The sequence below is a fragment of the Andrena cerasifolii genome, chromosome 1 (genome assembly GCF_050908995.1).
Source record: "Andrena cerasifolii isolate SP2316 chromosome 1, iyAndCera1_principal, whole genome shotgun sequence".
In the NCBI taxonomy this organism is placed as follows: domain Eukaryota; kingdom Metazoa; phylum Arthropoda; class Insecta; order Hymenoptera; family Andrenidae; genus Andrena; species Andrena cerasifolii.
Window position 1 is genome coordinate 10,118,781 of NC_135118.1, and position 23,136 is coordinate 10,141,916.

Below are 23,136 nucleotides of genomic sequence, written 5' to 3' on the forward strand. Positions count from 1 at the left end.
ATTTGTAGGAGTAATAGGAGTGATGGTTAGTAGAAGGTAGGAAACTAAAAAGATGGGAATTAGGAAAAGTGTGTGTTCGCCTTGGGCCTATTCACGAACCATGTATGTAGTCACTAAGGCTTACTTAACAGACTTTGCCTTTGATGCTACGAAGATTGGAAGATAGGAAAAAACGGGTATGCAAAACTCGGTAATGTTGTGAGAACTTGCGAGAACGGAATCTGTTGAAAATGCCATCTTCTGGCGAGTGTGGAAGGTATCGGTGCGGACTAAAATGTCTGTTCTTTTTCTCTCTTCGTTCCGTTGCTTCTTACTTCGTTCGTTTCTTTCAGTTCTTTTCCTTTACTAAGTTCAAATGTTCCTATCCCTGTTTTAAAATTTTCTTAACTCTATTATTTAGTTATCTCTATTAGTTATACTTTTTATAATCTTGTATAGACTGTCTATACTACTTAGTTATGTATCACAACGAGTCTTCATTCTTCTAACACGTAAATGAACAAAATTGCCCGTAATCTACATAAATTACAAAGTGCATTTCAGCGAGGCGGAGTGCAACAAGATATTCGCGTTATTGCCCTGCAAATAACTCCGTGCATCGCAATACGTGCCTGCGTCAGCCTACGTTACGGTGTGCAACACCTGTCTTGGTGAAAGGATTGTACTCATAGCCACTGGTAGACATTTGTCGTTGCCATTTCAGGCAACGTCAGCATCGAATATGCCCGTGTTGTCCTCCCCAATGCGCCAGAGGGATTTAATCAGGTCGTTCGCAAGAAGAGATTTTCAATTCGATCGCTGAGGTTTTAACAGGCCTCGCGCAACGATAGGGTTTAAAATATTGAAGGCAACGGTATATGGTTACAGCGACAGACGGTTAATATTAGGTTGCTGCATAAGTTCAGTCCGCCACTTCGTTTCTATTATGAGTCAGGTACTCAATCAACTTGAAACAGCGCGGCAAGAATTGCAAAATAAAAAACTATCACTTGTGAATCGAAAGGATGTCCTGTGGTTACCCCCGCGATAACGTGAGACCACACGTGGCGATAGTAACGCAAAGTAAAATGTCGAGCTGCAATGGAAACTTATTCCTTATCCTGCATATTCCCCAGGTCGGGCACCAACAGATTTTCACCTTCTTTCGATCACTAGAAAAGAGTTTAGACGCGAAAGACTTTAATAATTTCGAGGGCCCAAAAAGTGCAAGTAAGGTCTAACATTCGTAACTGTCGAATGATTGCATGCATTGTTGCCATGAATTATATTCTGAAAACATAAAATTGTAGGTGCTCAGCTAAAACGCACATGGCAGTTTCGAAAATCATAAAACTTGGCGTTATTTTACTTTCTCTTTAAATGAGTTACATTGGCTGGAAAATATGAATTTTAGAACGTAAATGGATTACAAAACATTCATTTTCAAAGGCGAAATGAGTGTGAAGCACAAATTCGACTTAATGTATTCTTCACGATAGATACCATTAGTGCTTTGTATAGTGGGCTAGACCAATGGGGTAACATTTACTGTCTTGTCTGAACCATAACTTGGAAAGCAATCGTGCTAATTACGCTACTGAATATATCCTTTAACCAAAGAGAAACAATGGCCGATTATACGGAAACGTTGTTTTCCCTACGTTAATGAAATTAGCGTAATTAGCTTTCGACTGTGGGAAACACTTTTTGCTGGAAAGCCTGGGAAACTCAAGGTTGGCCAAAACATACTTGCTTCAAAGAAAGGTGTTTGAACGGTGCAAAATATGAGCTTTAATGATATCAGATACATAGATACCTGAGTAGTTCCATTTTTACAGGGTTACATATACAGGCGAACCTCGATAACTCGAACCTCAAGGGAAGGGAAAAAATCTTCGAATTACAGAAGTTTCGACCTATCGAGTTTCCGAGTTGTAGAGGTGTTAACAGCGGAGCCGATGGGAATGAAGCAAATTTTAAACTTATAGAGGTTTTCGAATTATCGAGCTTCGCGTTATCGAATTTTGAGTTATCGAGCTTCGAGTTATCGAGCTTCGAGTTATCGACTTTTCGAATTACCGAGCTTCGACTGTACTTAAACGGTAAAAAAGGAAGGGCCAAATTTTTCATCGATTCAAATAATATTTATTCAAAAGTACACATACTCAGTGGCGGGTTTAAGAAAAAAGGCCCAGGTGGCAAACACTGAGGGGCCCATTTTTCGTGAAAATGAAGAGGTAGTTTACCAATAGGTGGTAAATGTACAGAAAAGTATAGAAAAAGAAGTGATTAGATAAAATCATTATATTTGAAGACAAGGCCCTGAGGGGGGAGGGGCTTCTGAGCAGGGGCCCATTTTTCGAGAAGCTAAAGCGGTAGTTTCCTGAAAACGTGCTTAATGTAATAATACAGAAAAAAATATAGTTTGGATAAAATCATAAGATTTATTAAGGATGGGGCCCTAGTGGGGCCTTGCGAGCAGGTGCCACCTGGGCCCCTGCTCATCGGCCGCCCTGTTAAATCCGCCACTGCATATACTAGAATATATCTGCTAGTAAATTCTGATCAGAAAGTTTACAAAACTGTCGATGATATTGTTTTTATTGTATTTTGTGGCGAACAGGATGCCACTTAAACGATTCAAGTAAAATAAGAAAATCAAACAAACTTTTAAAGTACAATAGTGTAGTCAGATAGTTATGATCGGAAAAATTTACATCGTTTAGTATCTGGTGATCAGATGGCTACGTAAGAATAGGGAGGAAACCGAACGAAGAGTTCAAGCCTCAAAAAGTCTGCCTGTAACTACCAATGATTTTGTGACCCACTGTATATGTATGTATGGGTCCCCCCGACTGGTTTCTTTCACATTGTGGGAACACAAGGGGTCACTGAATCGAATGCAACGACCGAGTCACTAAGGTACACAGCATTCTCTGGAGCAGTTGGGTCGAATCCAGTGTCTCAGGTCGACGAACCGATAGGGCTGGCATGAATGTGCACGAGGGGCTTTCACCGCTGCCTTTCTGGGTCACGACACCTCGTCTGGGGGCTAGAAGATCCATGTCTTCGATTGGCACGTAGCCCCAAAGTAAGAAATGCCAGCTACGGTGCACTGTGCCAAGGCTCCATTCAAATCCCTTTGCAGTGTCTCGTTCTTACTACGTCCGCCATTTATACGTCAGGGATAACTGTCCATCATCTGAAGACGTTGGATTTTCTTTTGAGCGAAGAATAATGTACCTTGGATTGTATCGTAGAAACGAAATGCGTCATCGTGACGAGTAAGAATAAGTGGAATATTTCGACATAAGGAATACGATAGCGAGTTAGGGGACATCTCGTTGGTTTGTTGGTAAAACTGACCAAGTCCATATTCCGAATTTTCGGTAAATGCAAATTTTAAGTTCAACCTATTACAATAAATCTGAAAGCTTTTGCAAAATACATAATTTTCTCCCCATATGAATTGTTATTAATCTGTTGTTATAAAAAACTACTTAGGAACGTAATTGCCTCCACTAATCCTTAACGATTTTGGGATGGACCGATGGTAGGTTTCTTTAGTTTGCATTGCTAGCTGCAGATTTATTTCAGTTTTTATATTCCGTTTTAAATAAGATTGGTCGACGTAAAGATTGTACCTACAAAATGTTGTAAACTTGTTAAACGATTTTTAAACGATTTTTATTTACCTTCACTCCCCCTAGTTCGTTTGTTTGTTTAGTTCAATTCTTGTAGCTCAATTTTAACCCACTTCCACCAATCCAATAGACGTGAAATTTTGCAAGCGGACGTAGTTATGATGACAATACAAAATTTAAAAAAAAAACCGTCCGAGAGGGTGCAAAAATTACATCCCCTATAATTTTAACTTATAACCACAAATCCAATCGACTTGAAATCTGCCTCTCGCGTCCTTCTCGAAAACGACACAAATTCGATGGCTTATCTACTTGGTATTAGGTACCACGATTTCCGTAAATACAAAATTTATCGAGATATTATCCGTCACTTACAAATAGTTATATTTTTCAAGTCGTTCAAGTTTGTTGTATGAACTAAGTGTCGTTAATAAATAAATGAATTAAATAATATTTAAAACCGTTCCGGCCGACAAAAGTTCAATTTAATTAAAAACACTAAGAAGTAAATAATACAAAAAATGTAAAAAAAATTAAGTTAAACGATTTTATTTGATTTGCTCAAAAATACATTAGAACCAAAAAATAAATCTTTCTTGTACTACAATTACGATGGTGTGTTTTCACTCTAAATAACATATGGATCAATGATATGAATCAATTTAATACAGAATCAAGCGTCGAAATGAATTTGTTCTGAACTCTCCTGCTCCATGATTTTATTTAAACTGAAAAAACACCATCGTGATTGTAGTACAAGAAAACAATTGTTTTTTAGTTTTTAGTGCATTTTTGATGAAGTTAAATAAAATCGTTTAATTTAAAATTCTTTTTATATATTTTTTTTAAATTCAACGATGTATGAAAGTTTATAGTTTCCTCGAGGAAACTATTCCGTTGACTGTTCTTTAATTTCTATGAAAAATATAGTATTACATGGATTAAACTTTCGATATAAAAAGTTAAAAATTGGCAAAGTACTCGAAACTTACGGTTTACGTAATAAAACTCTGTAAATCTTTAAATATTTTGATGCTAACACAATATCTCTTCGGGTTGCTGTAGTCATTAAGTAATAATAAATGGTTGAATTATAATAAGGGCGAGGTACCTAAACGATACCAAAATAACACGAGATAAAAACATCCACCTGGAAGATATTTTTCTTTGGTTTATCATGAAATAATTATTAAAGCGAAGGAACCTACATAATCGAAGAATAATACGGCTGAGTTTGATTGTTCCAACATTAACTACACGAACATTAAACTTCTGTTTCATTTCCTGTGAAATTAATTTTTGAGGACCTACCCCCCTTACGAAATTATCAATTCAATTAGATACACACGAGGTCGCGTTCCTACATTCGTGGCATTTTATCCGACAACTTCGTGTATTGTAACCGTCTAGGTTCCGACCTTGACGCGTGAAAGGAAATATGGCGGTTGGAGAATGCATCTGTGGTTATTATGCGTACATACATGCAGTGCAGCTCCTGCATGTCAAAACGTAGGCTGGTCGATCTAGCGCCGCAATTTCCGGCTGTTTGCCAGCCATGGAGTCAAAGGCATTCCCAACTGAAAGAAACGACACGAAAAACGCTTTTTCAAAAGAAACTGTCGCTTCAACGTCGAGAGCAGTGACTACATTTAAGAAATTGCTAGTTGCTAACTTAATTTCCCGTCTCCCCTCAATAAAAGACCCCTTTTCCAAGATAGGAACGCGTGGTTGAGTCCGGACGAAACACAGAACGCAAAAGGTAATGACAAAATAGAATTTTCATTGTTAAAGAGATTAAGCTGCAGTTGTAAGTTACAGTGTTTTCAGCTATAGTAATTGCAAAGGAAGGAACTTCTGCTACCACTTCCTTAGAGCTAGAAATTTAGAGCTTCATCTTTGACCCTTTGAACCCGGGAAATTTCAAAACAAAATTTTCCGACGAAAATTAAGGAAAAAAACCGCGAATAAACTTTCCTCGGATTCAATCAGAATATACAAGAACGTATATATACGAAGTCCGACTTCAAAAAGCTAATACAGGATTAAGGCATGCAGGGTAGATGTCCCATTTACTGTCAGTGTCCCTATTACTGCCACTTTATTTATTTCACTTAACAAAAATGTGACGTATAAAGAATGTACTATAATAAAAAGAAGAACAGTCCCAATTTTATGATAAATTCTTTGTTACACTGTTCTGTATACGTTGCGTGTTTATTAAGTGAAAATAAATGAAGTGGCTGTAATTGGGACATTTACCCTATGCTAATTTTGAGGAAATAAAAGAATAAGCGAAAAATTAAAAACTAAAGAACACATTCAGCTTATGTTTCTTTTTCTTGGTAAAGCAGGTAAGAAATAGCAACAGGAAATTAGAATTTCGTATCTGCACGTATATACAGTTTTAAATTATGAAGAAATAACGATACAAGGAAGAAGTGGCGATATAAAGTAGTAATTAAACCAAGAAAGCGATTAGTTTCCTTTCTTTTTTCTCTTACAACAGCAAAGCAATCAGCTCTTTTTTTTAAGGAAAAAATCGCTTTACGATTTTAATGTTTAATAAATTGAAGCAGGCTGTAATGCCTACGGAGCCAAATGAAGGTCTTGAGTGATTTTCTCACTGTTTCTTCTCCCTTTTTAGTGTAAGAATTAGTGTAAGATTATGGTCTTCGGCAGTAGAGCTCTCAAGTTTTCGTGGTTCAACGTGCTGAATAAAAATAAAGAGGAAATAACAATACGTTGCAGGATCAGCGTATTTTGCTCTTCCTTTCTGAAGGCACAAGAAGCTTTCAATGCAGAAACCTAATGTGCCCATAGCGCCTGGGATGCGATGAACTCAAATGAAAGAAACTTGAAATACGACATCGCGCATACATTGAGGCACGAGAACGATTATCTTCATTTCTTGTTTCTCTTTTTCAATGGAAGAGAGAAAAGTTTCTGTTCAAGAAACAGGCCTCTGATTTCTCCTGAACCGCACAGAAAGCAAAAAGCAACAGATGATACAATAAGATAGAGTAAGAACTGAGTCATCGATCTACCTGTCTGGATTGCAAATTAATTTGTAGTGACTAATCCCGTGCGAGTATGAACGTTATGTCGAAATGAGTAGAAATCGGGGCAAGAGATGGCACTACCTATGTGAGGCCAAAAAATTGATCACCAAAGAGTTGATAAAAATAAATCACGGGATGTTTATTTTACCTTTTTTTTTATGTTACCATTTTCCTTCCGCGGAAATTTTCATGGATATGGAAAAAATGTATAATTTTATATGCATATCTTGGAAATTGAATTGAGTAGAAATTACTACTTACAAGGGAAGATCCCGAAGCCAAAAATTCAAAAAATTCTGAAACTTACATACAACGCAATTTTTGTTTGCTGCCCAAATTCACTTGAAAGGGGTGAAATTAACCCCCGAAAATTCGACTATTTTGCGATTTTGTGTTATAACTCGCGAACTATGAGAGATAGAAAAAAATTTCCAGACAAAAGTTACTTCTTTTAATTATATCTATCATTTGGTAAAAAAATATTATTTTACAGTTCACGAGTTATAACACAAAATCGGAAAATGATGGAATTTTCAGGGGTCAATTACACCCCCTTAGAGTAAATTTGGGCAGCAAACAAAAATTGCGCTGTAATCAGGAAAAAATTCTCTACATATTCACAAAGTTTTAGAATTTTTTGAATTTCCAGGTTCGAGATGTTCCCTTGTTAGTTCTCTACTTTTTACCATTTTTGCGCGCTCTTGATTCTCCTGAAACACTCGTTACGTTTAATTGCATTCTAATCTATTATAATAAAATTTTAAATTATGAAAGCTTGATGAATATTGCGAACTACTACTGTGAGCTAGCTATTTAATTCAGGATAGTGATACCGCAAGTGAGGTATCGAACCTCCTTAAATTGCCTGATAATCATGCAGATGCATTTGAGTACAATTGAATGACGATTTCAAGGAAAATATGGCTCAAAGGTTTTTTAGTCATTTTCATTGAATGCAATTTTATTCTTCTGCTGAAGGTCTACAGCTGCAGAATAAGGGTTGAAAGTTAATGAAGAATCGAAGACAAAGAAAAAGATTAAATATAAATATTTATATTCTACTTTGTTTGGCATTTTACTTCTTGTCCATGATGGAATTTTATATTTTTGTTTCATGCACTGATTTAGGGATGATATATCAAACGATATATCATTACTGATATTATAAATACATTCTAAAAAGAAACACAGAGACTTTCTTTATTAAAATTGTATAATTTCAGAGATTAAAATGTTTTCTCGTTAGTTCTACTTCTGATGCTTTTATTAGCCCAGAACAAAGCAGATCTTCATAGTTTTAATCGTACACCTTGCTGTTACCTTTCCCCATAATAAGTAAAATATTTCTTGAAACAAATGTTGAAATAAAATTACCAGTTTCAGCGTCAACAGTTTTACCAATTAGTGAAATGGGTAGTAATTAAATTATAATTAATTAAAATCGGTTGAATAAAATCGTAGGGTCAAATAGCAAGGATATTCAAGCGCATAACTCCTGCGATCATTTTCCAAATTTCGGAGACACGTAACGTTCTGAGAATTTCCGGTGGTTACTCATCGCCCACACTCACGCTTAAATTTCGAGCAAAAGGTTGTGAGGTGTGAGTGTAGTCAGGGGCATTGAACGTGCCACACGGTTCAATTCAATGATTCACTTAAACTGATTTAAAGGGTGACGGCCCAAAAAAGTAGGTAATCTTCTGATGCAAATTGTAGAGAAACTGATCTTCCGATTAAATTATGGTTTGGCAATTACTTTTAGCATATTCTAAAGCATTAAAAACAATTATAAATGTTAAGAAAATATATGTAGATATTTGTCATGAGGTGGCTCCGAATTGACGTTCTTTTTTTTTACGGAGGGGAAACGGTGTACCTCCTAACTCAATTTTGGATCATCTGAAACAGAAAAACGAAATTTATCTATTAAGCACAATGTAATGCCTAATTATTAACGGAAACGATTTTTTAATATTTTGAAAATTCGCCGAATAACAGCGTGTTGAAGAAAAGAATGCCGAATTTCATGTGACATGTATCTATATATATATTTTCGTAACTTATAACTATTTGCAATGCTTTACAATATGCTAAAATTAAGTGCCAAGCCGCAATTTACTCGGATGATCAGTTTCTTTAGAATTTGCATCAGAAGATTACTTACTTTTGTCACAGTAGTCTAACCCCTTAAATTATTCACATCATGTACGCTTCTTTTGCTTGCTCACCGGTGCTGAAATTTATTTGTAAGAGGATCTTCAGAATTTATGAATGAGATTTAAATGTCCGCCAGAATACACATTCAAGAGCTAACACCTAAACTCAACATTATTATTTCTGTATGTGATGATCGATATGACCTTGAGAAACGAAAACATTCAAATTCTACTATACGGAGTATTGAAGTACCGATTTCTTAGAATAGAAGGATAAGAATTATTAGATCTTAAATAGAAACATTTTAAAAGATGGCAATAACAGTTATCATTTAATATTGAGTATTCTGATGAATATCCGTTTACACGTAACGGTTTACATAAAATTATAGAAAATGTAATTACGTAAAATCTATTCTTATTATTTAGAAATATGCAATATTTGATTAAAGCTAAAATAAAAAGTCATCATTGCAATTTATTGAGAAAAATTGTAAATTTGAAAAATTTGAAATATCAATGTTAATTCATTTTACAGATATAAGAATGCATATTATTTGCACTGTAAATATGAAATTATTGATTTTCTGGTTTTAAGCTTCATTTAACTAAAGTATTTCCTCTCGTGGAATGCCTACTATCATGTTTCGCTGTGTTGTCACTTAGTATTGTAAATAAATAACCATTGACACTTTTTAAAATGTATTAAAACAATTACAATTTTCTATTTAATAACGATTTAAACATGTTTCCGCCATTAATTCAAATTCGATTCTGAACAGTTTTTGCTTAATCAACACCTAACACAGTTGATAAGGATCGACTGCCTTCTTCTTTTCTTAAGAGTCACAGTAGGCTGTAATTGCAGTCTTTATGTTCGTAATATTTGTAATAATAAAAGTAATATTGATAGACTAACATAAGTAATTATAATCAAATGCCTACCTTGATAATTAAACATAAAGCTGTGATCTCAAAAAACTTCATTGCACAATATTTTCCATATCCATTTGAAACTCTCGCAATGAAACTTTACGCCACTTTCAAAATAAACATTTTCATCACTTCATTAACCAGCATATTTTCGTTTTACAAAATATTAATGATTTTAAACAAATTAGTACCAATTTGCTGCAGAATGAAAAGTTCACGTAAAAATGTGACTATTGAGATAGCTAACTCGATTTTTTTGGAAAATGGACTTGCGCCACTTTCAAAATAAACGGCTAATTTTATATCCTATCGGAAGCAAATTCATTAAGCGACCTCGGCTTTCTATCACCCGAACGATGTGAAGAACGAGGCACTCGAAAGAGAAACTGAAAAATGTCACCCTTCTGGTGGTACGTGAGATCCACAATAATGCAGCGTCATACAGCCACTAACCGATTCCCTTCCAAACGATTATGCCTTTCGTAGTGGTGAGAACAGCACTATCGAGCTTGAATCGAATCACGTCGCAAAACCCCTCCCTGTTCCTGTCTTTTTCGCTCTTCAACGGATCACTAAGCTTATTACCACACTAAGCAAACAGCCAGGCAGGATAATCCGATTGCGTCGAGAGTGCTTACTTTCGCACGTTTTAACCATTAGTATATAAGTTCTCCTTCGTCGTGATTGCCTCCCCCCCTCAGAAAAAGCCTCCACAACCTACGGTCCAATTATTTTTATAACGCCGTATCGTTTCACGATCGTGGCCAGTAGATACAGCTGTTCATCCATTGTTGCCTCATGAACGAGAGTCCCTATCTTCTCGCAAAAGTGGATCGTTAAGCGTTCGTGACAATATTTGCTTGGTCTTCGAATGAGCTTCTGCGAATGGCGCGCGTGAAACACGATCAGATACCGCTGACCGGTCTTGGGAACGTCTGGACGCCGGTGGATGTTGTTCGCTGATTGCTGATTTTATTTACGAATGCCCAGGGTGCTTGCGTACCCCTTGGAAGGAATTTGAATTTTCCCCTTCTTGCTCGGTTGTTTGGTAGTTTCAGGACGATCGATTGCCTTTTTCATCCGGCTTTAATAACTCTTTGCAATCTTTGATTATCCCCAAAGTGTATCCCAGCAAGTTCGAATCCAGTTGAAAGAAATTTGCGAAGAACCAAAGTGGTTTTATTTTTCTTTTTCAATATACCGTTCAAGCCGGACAGCTCGAAAGCGCACATCTCTTATTGATAGTGATAACTCCTTTAGTTATTAATAATGTGCATTCAAAATTTGGAAATATTTAATTAATAAATGTACCCTTCAACAAAAAAATTAGGTATCATTTTCACCTGTAGGTATGTACCTTTTACTGAAAGTGTATTTTTTTCTGGAATGTCTTTTTGGGGGGAGCTTCTACGTGAATTTAATCCCTACAGAATGTTTTCTTCCTATTTACGATGCATTTCAGATTGAAAACATTTTATTTAGCACTTTCAACTACCTTCTAAAGCAGAAAGTGTTTGTGTGTTTGTCTGTCGCGTAAAACCTTTCGAACGATAAACTCTGGGATCATGAAATGTGCCTCAGCTCGTTATCCCTGACTAATCCAGATGAATGTGACTATTTTCGTAAAAAATAGTTGAATTTTTTTTTTATAAAATAAGAATCTAAATTTCGGGCGAAAGCCGAGTAGCAAAGCTTGTAGATTATATAGGCCATTCCAAAGGTTGCTACAAAGAATTTAATATTGCGTGTACGTGTGCAAATTGTAATTTGAAGATTTATTATCTTTGGGAATTGTTGAAACTCGCGTCGACATATGCTGTGTTCACTTGCGTAGACGAGGAGGTAGGATAAAAGGTCGAGATTAAAAAGAATGCTCCCTTGGGAAGGGACATCCCCCACGTTATATTCACGCTCAAGAGCCGAGATATTTGCGGTGTCTAGCAAGGCAGGAGAACGTTCAGATAAAATCTGGTCGATACGCGTTATACATATGTGTCACATGAGGATCGTATAAACCCTAGGTTAACGTGTTTCCGTATTTTAAGGGGAGATAAGGTCATGGTCTTATCTTTACTGCAGCCGTGACTTCGCTTCATCATCCACGGTCAGTGAAGAATTTAATAAGAGTTTATAACTAACTTTTTATAGCTAGTGACAGAATTTTCTCATTGAATTGCATCATCATATCGTAGTAAAATATTAAGTGCACAAAATTGTTGATAAACCGCTTGAAATTAAAAACATTTCCTTGGTGAAGCGTAAGTACAGTGTTCCATGGTTGTTATCATAATAATATTGCTCTTCGATTAACATTTAACATTGACAAACCGAAAGGGAATGTAAAAGTAATACTTTCGGAGATGTATTACAGATGGAGGTATATAAATGACTTTAATACTGAACTTTAATTATCATGTTGGCATCGCCTGTCTATTTTCAGGTTAAGAATCCAGATTGTTTACTTTTTAATCAATTTTTTCACCGCTATTTTTTTTTAGGTATATGTTTTCAAACTCAAACTGATTTTCTGTAAATATTTCCCTATCACTGTATTCAGATCATACCTCGAACAAATACATCTTCAACAACAGAGCGATTTGTTGGACTCTTTCAGACATCTCAGCTTGTACCTATGCATTTAAAACAATATACATGTAATTATATTGTAAGACTTCGTACGTATGTACATGCTGATATAGAAATTTGGTGCAGGAATTGAAGGACATTTCTAGACTGATGTAATCACGATAAAGAGTAGGTCAGAATAAGTAATACAATAAATAGATAAGGAAGTAAATAATGCATCACCAATGAATTAAGAATAATTTAATAGACAAGAGATATATGAAAAATTGATTCGGGAATATATACCTGATCAAGTGAAATACGTACAAAAAATATACTATGTAGAAGCAGGCTTAAGGGGCTTGGCAGTCGAAAAATCGATTTTTTTATTGCCTTTTCCGAAAGTACTATCTTTTCTGAATACAATGCCGCTTGGTTTATAGTAAAATTCGCAAAATTGCAGAGTTGGCAGCTAGAAACGTCAAGCGGCAACCTATAGCGTCGCCTTTGCCCAGAAACTTTAAATGCGTTTTTCTCGAATATTTTTTTCTCTTCATTTTTTCCTGATTGCGAGCGAATTGAGTAATATATACTTCATATTATAATATAAACAGGTATATGTATGAAAATTTAAAAAAATGATCGTCGTAATCGACTCGATGACGAACGATTAAACAATTGTATTAGAAACCACTTAAAAGGGCATTAAATAAAGTACCAAATAAACAGTTTTCATTTTTTTTTTATCATAATTAAGTTAACAGAAATGAAGAAAAAAATAAATAAACGTAAAAAATATAAAATTTTATAACATTAGAAAGGGATAACTTTATCCTATTTTTTGGCGCAAAATTCATTCCGATATCTTTTACAGTCCGAAAGATATATGCCAAAGTTCAGGCGAGCCGTAGGTCAGCGGCTGGCGGGCCAAATGCGGCCCGCGGGAAAGTAGCGTAAATTTGCCTCTCGTGGAGTATAAAAAAAGTACGCTCGAAAAAACTACAAGTACATTTTAATCTTATTAGTTTTTATTTCTTCCAAACATATTTTTTATTGCTTTTAACATTACAGAGCAACTTTTTATCATTTTTAAATAACTATAAAAAAAAGAACAACAAAAAATCATTCAAACAAATGACAGACGCGTAATGCTCTACGCGTAGTTTGACAGGTTTACTACTTACAATTAAAGTGACCCGCGGTGAAATTAGGAACTATTTAAAAAGGTATTAAATTCGAGATTCGTTGACAGACTGTATTCAATGCTGTGTGGGGTGTCGTTTGGAATCGGAGATGATCGTGGTTTGTGTACGCTTGGGAACTACTTACAATAATATTGCGTTACGTTTCGCGTAATATCATTAATCGTGAAATAAAGTATTTTCGCATACATTATAGTTATTCAAAAGTATAGAGTATATTTACGTATAATAACGTAAGATACTTTACCTCCACCATCCCATACAGCATAGAGTATTCTTGAGAAATGCTTCACGATTTTAATCGTCGAGAAATGTTCTAAAATTAAAACGATGAAAACCGAATCACAGTCTGTGCTGTGGTTATCAAGATTAAGTCAAACAAACAGACAAACGTCTACCGGCGACTTTATTTTATGCTATGTAGAGAAGAGAGCATATAGAGGTGCAAGTATAAACAGGGCCGTTCCTGGGTTTTGGCCGCCCAGGTGCAAAAACAATATTGCCGCCCTTATTAATTTAATATTTTTTAATTAACAATTTCACATACCGTGTTTACTTTTATATCTATACAGTGGCGGACGAAAGAAACTTTACAACTTTTAAAGTCGCATAACTTTTTTAGAATCGATCCAAACGACATGAGTGTTTTTTGAGAAGCTAGAAGGATTAGTTTGCTAAGTGACGTGTTTCGTCGTTTGGAAAAAATGCAATTGGTCGGAATAGCAACAAAAATAGTAAAGATTGTTTTTAAAATTTTTTTTAGCCTGTAATGAAAATTCAAAAAACCTGTTCGTAGATTGAAGTAAGTTGTATACATGCCTAAAATTTCATTAAAATCGGTTTACGTTGCTCTGAGCTACAAACCATTAAAGATCGCAGAATAAGGTCTAAATTCGCTGATTTCGTGAATTTCCGCGATTCTCGACCTTATGCTGCGATCTTTAAGCGTTTATAGCTCAGAGCAACGTTAACCGATTTTCATGAAATTTTAGATACATATAATGTTATTAGGCCGAAATAATCACAAAACTGAGTTTCTCTCTCTGTAAAAGAGTTTTTTTATTTTATTGTTTATGTTCTTATTTACAACTATTTACAACTATTTACAACGCTTAGCTGTAAAAGAGAAACGACATTAAATGTCAATTATTCCCCAATTACAATCTCTATTTCCTGTTGTCTTTTAATTCGTGGAGCTTTGTCTTTGCACTGGTGTTTACTCCTTAGTCTTTCTAACCTCCTCAGCCAACGCGCCGTGAGTGCGCGGTCTAATTTAAAAGGGAGTACCCTGTACTTTCTTTACATACGTATACAACTTACTTCAATCTACAAACGGGTTTTTTGAATTTTCATTACAGGCTCAAGAAAAAAAAGTTTTAAAAAACAACCTTTACTATTTTTGCTGCTATTCCGACCAATTGCATTTTTTTTCAGAACGACGAAACACGTCTAAGTAGCAAACTAATCCTTCTAGCTTCTAAAAAAAAACTCATGTCGTTTGGACTAATTCTAAAAAAGTTATGCGATTTTAAAAGTTGTAAAGTTTCTTTCATGCGCCACTGTATATGCATAATTTTAAACAGTTATCATGCAAAAAAGTTTCGATTATTATTCTTATTAGTCAGAGCTCTACATATAAACGGCCTGCGGCCGCCCTTAAATTTGCCCGCCCAGGTGCGGGGGGCACCTTGTGCACCCCCGCCAGGAACGGGCCTGAGTATAAAGCGATGCATATAGTAGGAAGTACAGTGTAAATCTAAATATCCATGAACAGAAGTGAATTCTGTAATTCGTCCCAGCAGGAGAACACGCATGAAGGTATTAAAAGAGCTACTGGCGTATTGGCCTCCAAAAGGTTGTCGTCCGATTAGGGCAAACAACTTGCGATCATCAACAATAGAGATCCGATGAGAAAATCTGAGAAGGAAAGTAAAAGAGGGAGAGAGAGAATTTCTCAACGGATCACGAGTCTCGATCCGTTGGCCGGTTCTTAGGGGTGCCGATTTAGGAGGGTAGACGCACGACCCATGCTAGGGGAGAACTTGAGGAGGGTTCTGATATAAAAGATTCTTTGGGAACCAGGACCAAGATTCGATCACAGGGCATTGTAAGACCTCGACTCGGCTTAACGTAGCCAGACACTACCTTCCACCAGCTATTTTTCTCAAGGCCGACTGTTAACGACTCATCGGGGAAACTCGAAGCTGAGTGCTCGTCCTCTGGGAATGTTCACAGATTTCTCAAGCCTCGATAGTGCTCTGCATGGGGGCCATTTAACAAACGAAGAGGCGCATGTAATTCAGGGAGATAATGCACGTTTGGGGTGGTTCATTCTTGAGCATTTAACAGTATTATTTCGTGAGAATCGTGCTCTTGGTTAGGTGGATAAATCGAGTTCTGAAGATGGTAGAGGTATTGTGTATCTGTTAGAATAATTTCATTAGAAAGGTTTTCACTGTACATTATGTAGCATAATGCAGCTTTTAGAGTATTACATCTTGCTAACAATAAGTAATGGCGTAATTCAAGTAGTTAAGTCTCCAATTAGTTTCCACTGTGTACTCTAAATGGATTTCAGGGGTGAGACACTGTGAGACAGTCCTATTTATTTACTACAGTTTTTATTTTAAACTTAATAATTCGTCTTTAATATCTCTGTCAAAGTGATTATACTGCTAATTAAATTTATGTAATCAGAGACTTTATTGTGTCGCATAAATTATAGGGAAAAGTACCGAGGAGTTATTTGTACATATATTTTTCTGTTTAATGAATACTGCTATATTAAAATATGCTGACTACATATCACCAAAAGTTATTCTGTTTCCGAAAATTCTACGCTTTAGTTCTCCCTCCATTTTACGAAGATTAGTATTTGATATCAGAAAATGTGCAGGCAGTTACTCGCAATTACTTTATACAATAATGTTTTTAATAATATCTCTCTTTTCTTTGGTATGCGTTAAATATAGGATTGTGCTATAGAACTCTGTGTTTTATTCAGCTAACAAGAAAAACAGGTCTTGGACAATAAATAATAGATAGACAGGTAGCGAGACCGAGACCGTAGCTATTAATCTCAAGATGGAACTAACGTTTATTTACATTTACTGTTAAATTAGATATTACTTTAAATAAAGGAAGATTGATGGGGGGAATGTTTAGTCTTGTGCATTTCGTGTTTCTCTGCATTAACTGGTAAAATTTTATCACACGATTCTTTCATTTTCAAATTTTTAACGGGGCACTTCGAACTCGATCATTTCCTTTTTAGAGTAACCGGGCGACTGACGATTTACGATCAATTTCGTTTGCGCTTCTATGCATTATTTAATTTTTCTGTCTTGTTCGTGCCCGTGAGCCGACTATGAACATAGTTCATTAATCAACTCGTTTGACGATGGTGCCGTGCTCAACGACGTGAATCGATGTTTACTTATGCAAGAGAACGGAATCGGGGCATGTCGAAAATATGAGCATGCGGGAACTACGTACGATAGGAATCTTAAATATAATTCAGTCCACGTTAATACAAAAATAGAATCTATTATGTGTTTAAGTAATAATAATAATAATAACTACATATAAAAGAAGTAACCGTTTGTCGCCATCACCCTCAGTTTTTGAGAAATTCAATTTTTAAAAAAACTGCAAATTTTCAACTTTGAACATCTTTTGTGTCGAAACGGTAATTAATGTTGTAATAAAATTTGCAGTGTTTTTGAAAATCGAATTTCTAAAAAACTGAGGGTGATGGTGACAAACGGTTTGCGAATTCGTTTTCAGCACACGAAAACCTATAAGAAAAACAGCTACTGAATGTTACAGAACAGAAAAAAAGTTCAATTTTGTTGGACAGTGTTATTCAAATTTCACTCGTCAGATTATGAATCCGAAACCCTTTAGTATACAGAGTAATGAGTTGTAGTTAAATAGCGCAGCATAATATGTGATATTTATACCCAGCATTTACACTATAAGTCGTCTAATTGGTTATATATAGAGCTTTGAAAAGAACCAACAGGTCCACAAATAGGTCAATGTCTCCAAGGTACATATTCGCTTCATACATAATTCCGTGGATTGGATATTCGCATTACATTCCAGGGGGTATAATCTAAGTGCAAATAAGAGAAACGCTCTTAGTTAAATAATTGAAAATCTATGAGGATGGTTAAGTTGAGAATTTATAACAAATCTTAGGAAGTTAAGCTAAACTCTTCCAAAATGCCTGACATCCTATATATTTCATGATACTACAGAAAGTGAATTATATATTCCCCATCTATTTGCAGAAGCGTGAGAGGTCGCCGGGGAAAAGAATGGACCGACTTCGGCGGAGTTTTCGGGACAGCTTTCGTCGACGGAAAGATCCCCACGTACCGGAATCCAGTAAACCCCATCAATGGCAAGCAGACGAGACAGCTGTTCGCTCTGCTACGTGCGCCTTCCACGTTAAGGTATAATTTCTGATGCTATTATAGTCGAAGCAAGGTTAACTGGTCGGTCAAAGTCACTGAATAGAGCTATACCTACCACACCGTTTAACTACCCCGTCTACCCCATCTCTACAGCATTAATTCCATCCGTTGAGTTACTTACATGGAAAGTGCAAACTCGTAGAAAACACGCTCTGTATCTCTCAATCAAAACAAGTTGGTATAAGCCAAAGGTAAGGTGTCCGGCATACTTCGCGGAAGGGGGATTTGAACGTTCATTTGAGTCTGTTGTGAGTACAGTAGGGGAGAAGCTGTAAATATGGACCACTCTTTTAGTTTCGTGGAAAACACATATTAAAAGTGAAAAAAAATGCATAAACAAATGATGGAAATGGTAGCTCATAGATTTGAGATATGGTATCAGTAGCTTTTTACCGTGAAAATTCAACGATTTTAAATATATGCCGTTTCTACAAAATTTTATTAGAAACATGGTTTTAGAAACTGAAGTGGTATGCGCACCAGAGCTGAAAAGGTAAAAAAAAACACGTGAGAAATAGTTATTTTTTTTACAGATTTTGTGTTTTAACATTAAAACAAGTTTTTCATGTTTGTAGTAACTGCGTGTAAAATTTAAAAATTATTTGGACCAAAAAGAATTACAAAAATTGAAAACAGAATAAATTCAAGAGAGTTTGAAAATAAGAAACAATAGAAAATAATACAATCATATGAACATTTTTTTTTTAAATTATGGTTAATTCATGAAATTCAATGTAAATTTGACATTTAATGAAAGTTTCTTAGAAATTTCAACAAAAGTCACAAATAAAAAGGCTGTCACTTCCGAAAGGAATCTATGACATTGTTCGCCTCATTTATTGTCATACAATCTGAATCTCGTAATTGAAACGTTCGACTCATGGAATTAAAAGGACGTACTGGAATTTAACCTTGTAAGACTTGTATATATGGCTGAAAATAATTAGAGGATCTTGCGCCTGGGGTATTAATAAAATATCAAATACCAGATAGTGAAGTATACTGCTCGACACTATTTCTTGCCGAATATATGATTGTGTATACATTAATTGAAAAATAAATGCCCAAGAAAAGACACAAAGAATATTCTTAAAAATCACATAATAAGAACCTGAATGCACGAAATTTACATACAACTTTTGAAAACTTATAACGAGGGCTAATTTATTGCGACACATTTTTTTGACGATGAAGTTAGCTTTTTAATAATAATTGTTAACATAAAACAATGCCATTTATGTATCAGATTGATGCACTACTTACTTTACACGAATTTTGTTTAACTTTTCGCGTGACTGATCGGTAAAAACTAGTGTCCAGCGGTACCTATAAATACTGGAAATGAAGAAGACATTATATAAGGCAGTAAAATTTTTGCCAGATACTTAGCTCGTCTGATATAATTAGCAGCCAGAGTATTGGTTACCCGATCAGAATACATGATCCTCTATTTTGAACAGAGTAGTTTACCAAGCTTCACTCTATTGATCCATCAATTCAATATCATCTGTGCAGTACCTGGGATGTGTTGAGGTGTTCGAGTCGCGGGGTATGCAAGTATGCGAAGAAGCACTAAAAGTACTTAGGGTAAGCGACAGATTTTCTAACATTTTATCCTTTTATTGTATGCGCCATGTTGAAGACAATCTAATCCTCACTTTTTTTTTCATAATAATTTGATAGAACTCTAGACGGCGGCCGGTTCGCGCAGTGTTACACGTATCTGGGGACGGATTGCGGGTCGTTGAGGACGAGACAAAAGGGCTGATCGTTGATCAGACAATAGAGAAAGTCTCGTTTTGTGCTCCAGATCGAAATCACGAGAAAGGGTTCAGCTACATTTGTAGGGATGGAACGACCAGGCGATGGATGTGTCACGGATTCTTGGCGTTAAAGGAGTCGGTAAGTGCACTGTAAATGAAAAGTCCAACTGTATTTCTCTTCCCTTTTAATCAAGTGTTTATCGAGATGTTCTTTTACATTAATTTATCTTTAATAAATAAAGGATATATATTTTCGAGTTCCTACCTAAAAATGAGTACATATTTTGGAAATGCTTATCTGAAAAGTCTAGGCTCGATGAGACTTACCTAATCATTGCAGCAATTTTTCTTGGATCGAAACAGAGAGATACTAACTCCTAAAAATGGAATAGGGAATGACTAACGAGGTTGCATTGGATAATCAAATAATTTTAAACCTCTTTTTCTATATTTGCCTTTTAGGGGGAACGTTTAAGTCATGCAGTAGGCTGTGCCTTTGCTGCGTGTCTAGAAAGAAAGCAGCGGAGGGACAAGGAATGCGGTGTTACGATGACGTTTGACTCAAAAACCTCAACCTTCACGAGGAGTGGAAGTTTTAGGCAACCGAGTCTCACTGAACGGTTGCAGGATTCCCGTGAGCGTGCTGTCGGTTAGTATTTTTCTTCTTCGACACTATGAGTGGTGTCAGCGTGTTCTCAAGACATCTCCAGCCTGTGCAAGGCTTTGGCATGCTTTTACGTGAATATTTTCTAGAAAGTATTAAAGTGTCCCCAAATATTAACTTTGGAAGCGAATTTAGTTCGAAGACCACTGAATTCGTCCTTCTCTTTATCTACTAAAATATCGATGTGAAGATGTAGCACTCTATTTAATAAGATCAAGTCGACGTTGAAATAACATTGAAAACAAGAAAGCAGAACCATGACTTTCGACCCGGCAGAGTCTATGTTTATGATAATAAAGATGGTTCCTCTGTCATCTTTTCATAATAACAATATTTCTGACCTCATTTTAGCCGGCACTTACCTTGAGAAACCCAGTATATATTTATTATAAATTTTTCGCGTCAGCGTATGAGTTGTATTAATCAGTCTAATCCAGGCCTGTCCAACTTTTGCTCTTGCCCTCGAAGAGCAGCCCGTAAAAGAGTGGGGATAGTGGCGTTCACAGATTCCCCCACCAAGAAGACCTTTCGCTCTTCTTGGGCCTGGCTCGGTCTGTGATGCCAGATCGGGGACGGGTTCCCTCGAGAATTTCCCCCACCTCGCGCACACTACGCCGGAGCTGCGTGTCCGTGAGTCAGCTCCGAAGCGCCGAGCTCACGGACACGCAGCTCCGGCGTAGTGTGCGCGAGGTGGGGGAAATTCTCGAGGGAACCCGTCCCCGATCTGGCATCACAGGCTTCGGTGCCTCCGAGAGCGAAGAGCTTTACGCGGCTGCTCGTGGGAGCAAATTCCTGGACTGGCTTGGTCTAATCTATGCCCATAAGTTCAAAGGGTTCATAAGAAATTATTCATACATATGAAAACTTTTTCTTCCGCAGACGTACCTGCAGTGAAGCAGGTGTATAATCCCTTCGCAATCGAGCGACCCCACGCCACACCGTCTATGCTCGAACGACAAGGTTCCTTCCGCGGTTTTACGCAACTGAATCAAGCATCCCCGTTCAAAAGGCAGCTCAGTTTACGGGTAAACGATCTTCCTAGCAATCTTGAACGCACACGTAGCCACAGTCTTGAGCCGACGGATTTGTCACGGATGCCGTCTGCTATGTCTCACATCGTACCTTTGAAACCGCCAGGTAAATATCCATTTACTCGTCTTTATAGAGAACAAATTTTGAGGAAATGCATATGTAGGTACTGGTCTATACTCTTGACCATTTATGCTGCGTATTAACAAGCTGGCTCACGAAAGTATTTGAACGCTTGCAATCAAAGTCTATGAGAGACGTAACTATAAATAGATAGTACCTACAGGAAAATTTTGAAGAGAAATCTAATAAAGTGCGTAACAGTTGTGATTTAATGGGAATTAATTGCTAGTATAAACTACGCGAAGATCACAAAAGAGGTTGCGCAGTAAATTATTATAACGAGTACATTATTACGGATTTATACTTGGGTGGACCACTTTTTTCTCTACTTTTATGAATTCAATTTTGACAGCTGTATATGACAGCTGTCAATATATATATATATATATATATATATAGTAGTGAATGATTTTTTCAAAAATTAATTAAATATATATACCTCCTTCACTGAATCATTTAGTAGCCAAGCATTGGAATATTTTCATGTGCTACACGGGCTAATAGTGTGACATCGAATAATACGCTTCTTCATTTTTGCGACAGAATACGAAGGATATGACGAAGGTCATTATTCCCTATTCTGTTATCTATCCATTTTGCCTGCCCCTCCTTCGATGTTCTTGGATTGTGTTAGTTTTATGTACATGTTTAAATGAGCAGTTCGATAAGTTTGAAACGTACCCTACCATGGAACAACAGTGGCGCCATCCCTTCTCCTGACAGTCGTGATCCTGTACTGAATTTCCTCTCGAGACCCTTGATGGCATTTTAGACGCTATTCTAGATGAAATAGCAGAATTTTAACATTCCCTATTTAATTCATAGTATCAGATATTTATGCGAAAGATTAACTTTTGCAGAATGTCAGCCCTCTAGCTCACACCATGTTCAAACTATTATGTGTTAAAGATTTGCGCAATGGGGAAAAATGTGCGAAGATGCCACTATTTAGTATATCCACTTATTTATAGAAGGCAAAGCGAAAAATCTATTAATTAATATTTTTTTAATAATTGAAATCATTTCTCTTAAACTGATTACAGTGACAGAAAACAGAAATCGTTCGCCTCAGGCTTTTGATTTCAATGAATAGTAATTTTTCATACATAATTCTAAAGTAAAAACTATGTACATCAGAATTTAGCTACTGCAAAGTATGCAATAAATATAGTGAAGTATATTAACACAGGAGAAAGGTACTTACTCATACGTTAGCGCTGTCTACGTATAATTATGAATTAAACAGTAAGATTGAGAGAAGTCCTTACTTGTATAATCTTCATTTATTAATTCTGACCATCCCTGATAACCATCTGTCTCCAGTCTGACATCAGATTGGTAGCAGGCTCTGGCTCTGGCATGAGAGCGCAGAGTCTGACGTCAGAACCGTAGCAGACGGCAGAATCTGCTGCCGATCTGACATCAGGCTCTGCACCTCAGAACGCAGCCATCTGCGGACACAGACGACTACGGTTCTGATGTCAGATTCTGCTGCCCAGATCTGGCAATCAGGGATATTTCATTTAAGGGCACCATTC

The 23,136-nt window shown here is 36.4% G+C and overlaps 1 protein-coding gene and 1 long non-coding RNA gene across 5 annotated transcripts in view; one reads left to right on the forward strand and one right to left on the reverse strand.

The window, feature by feature from the left end:
• LOC143375492 (uncharacterized) overlaps nt 1-23,136 on the reverse strand; it is a 448,968-nt gene that overhangs the window by 340,298 nt on the left and 85,534 nt on the right. The gene's annotated exons all lie outside the window — the stretch shown is intronic.
• The window catches only part of Numb (NUMB endocytic adaptor protein), a 64,176-nt gene that overhangs the window by 32,166 nt on the left and 8,874 nt on the right, over nt 1-23,136 (forward strand). For 2 of the 4 annotated variants that reach the window (XM_076824384.1, XM_076824369.1), the window contains exons 2-7: nt 17,834-17,998; nt 19,535-19,606; nt 19,703-19,921; nt 20,245-20,431; nt 21,326-21,583; nt 22,142-22,162. In XM_076824384.1, the coding sequence (XP_076680499.1) occupies nt 17,861-17,998; nt 19,535-19,606; nt 19,703-19,921; nt 20,245-20,431; nt 21,326-21,583; nt 22,142-22,162 (895 nt within the window). In that variant the 5' untranslated portion in view covers nt 17,834-17,860. Of the gene's footprint in view, nt 1-17,833; nt 17,999-19,479; nt 19,607-19,702; nt 19,922-20,244; nt 20,432-21,325; nt 21,584-22,141; nt 22,163-23,136 lie in introns of those variants that run through there. The other 2 variants (XM_076824392.1, XM_076824377.1) reach the window with 2 other exon arrangements.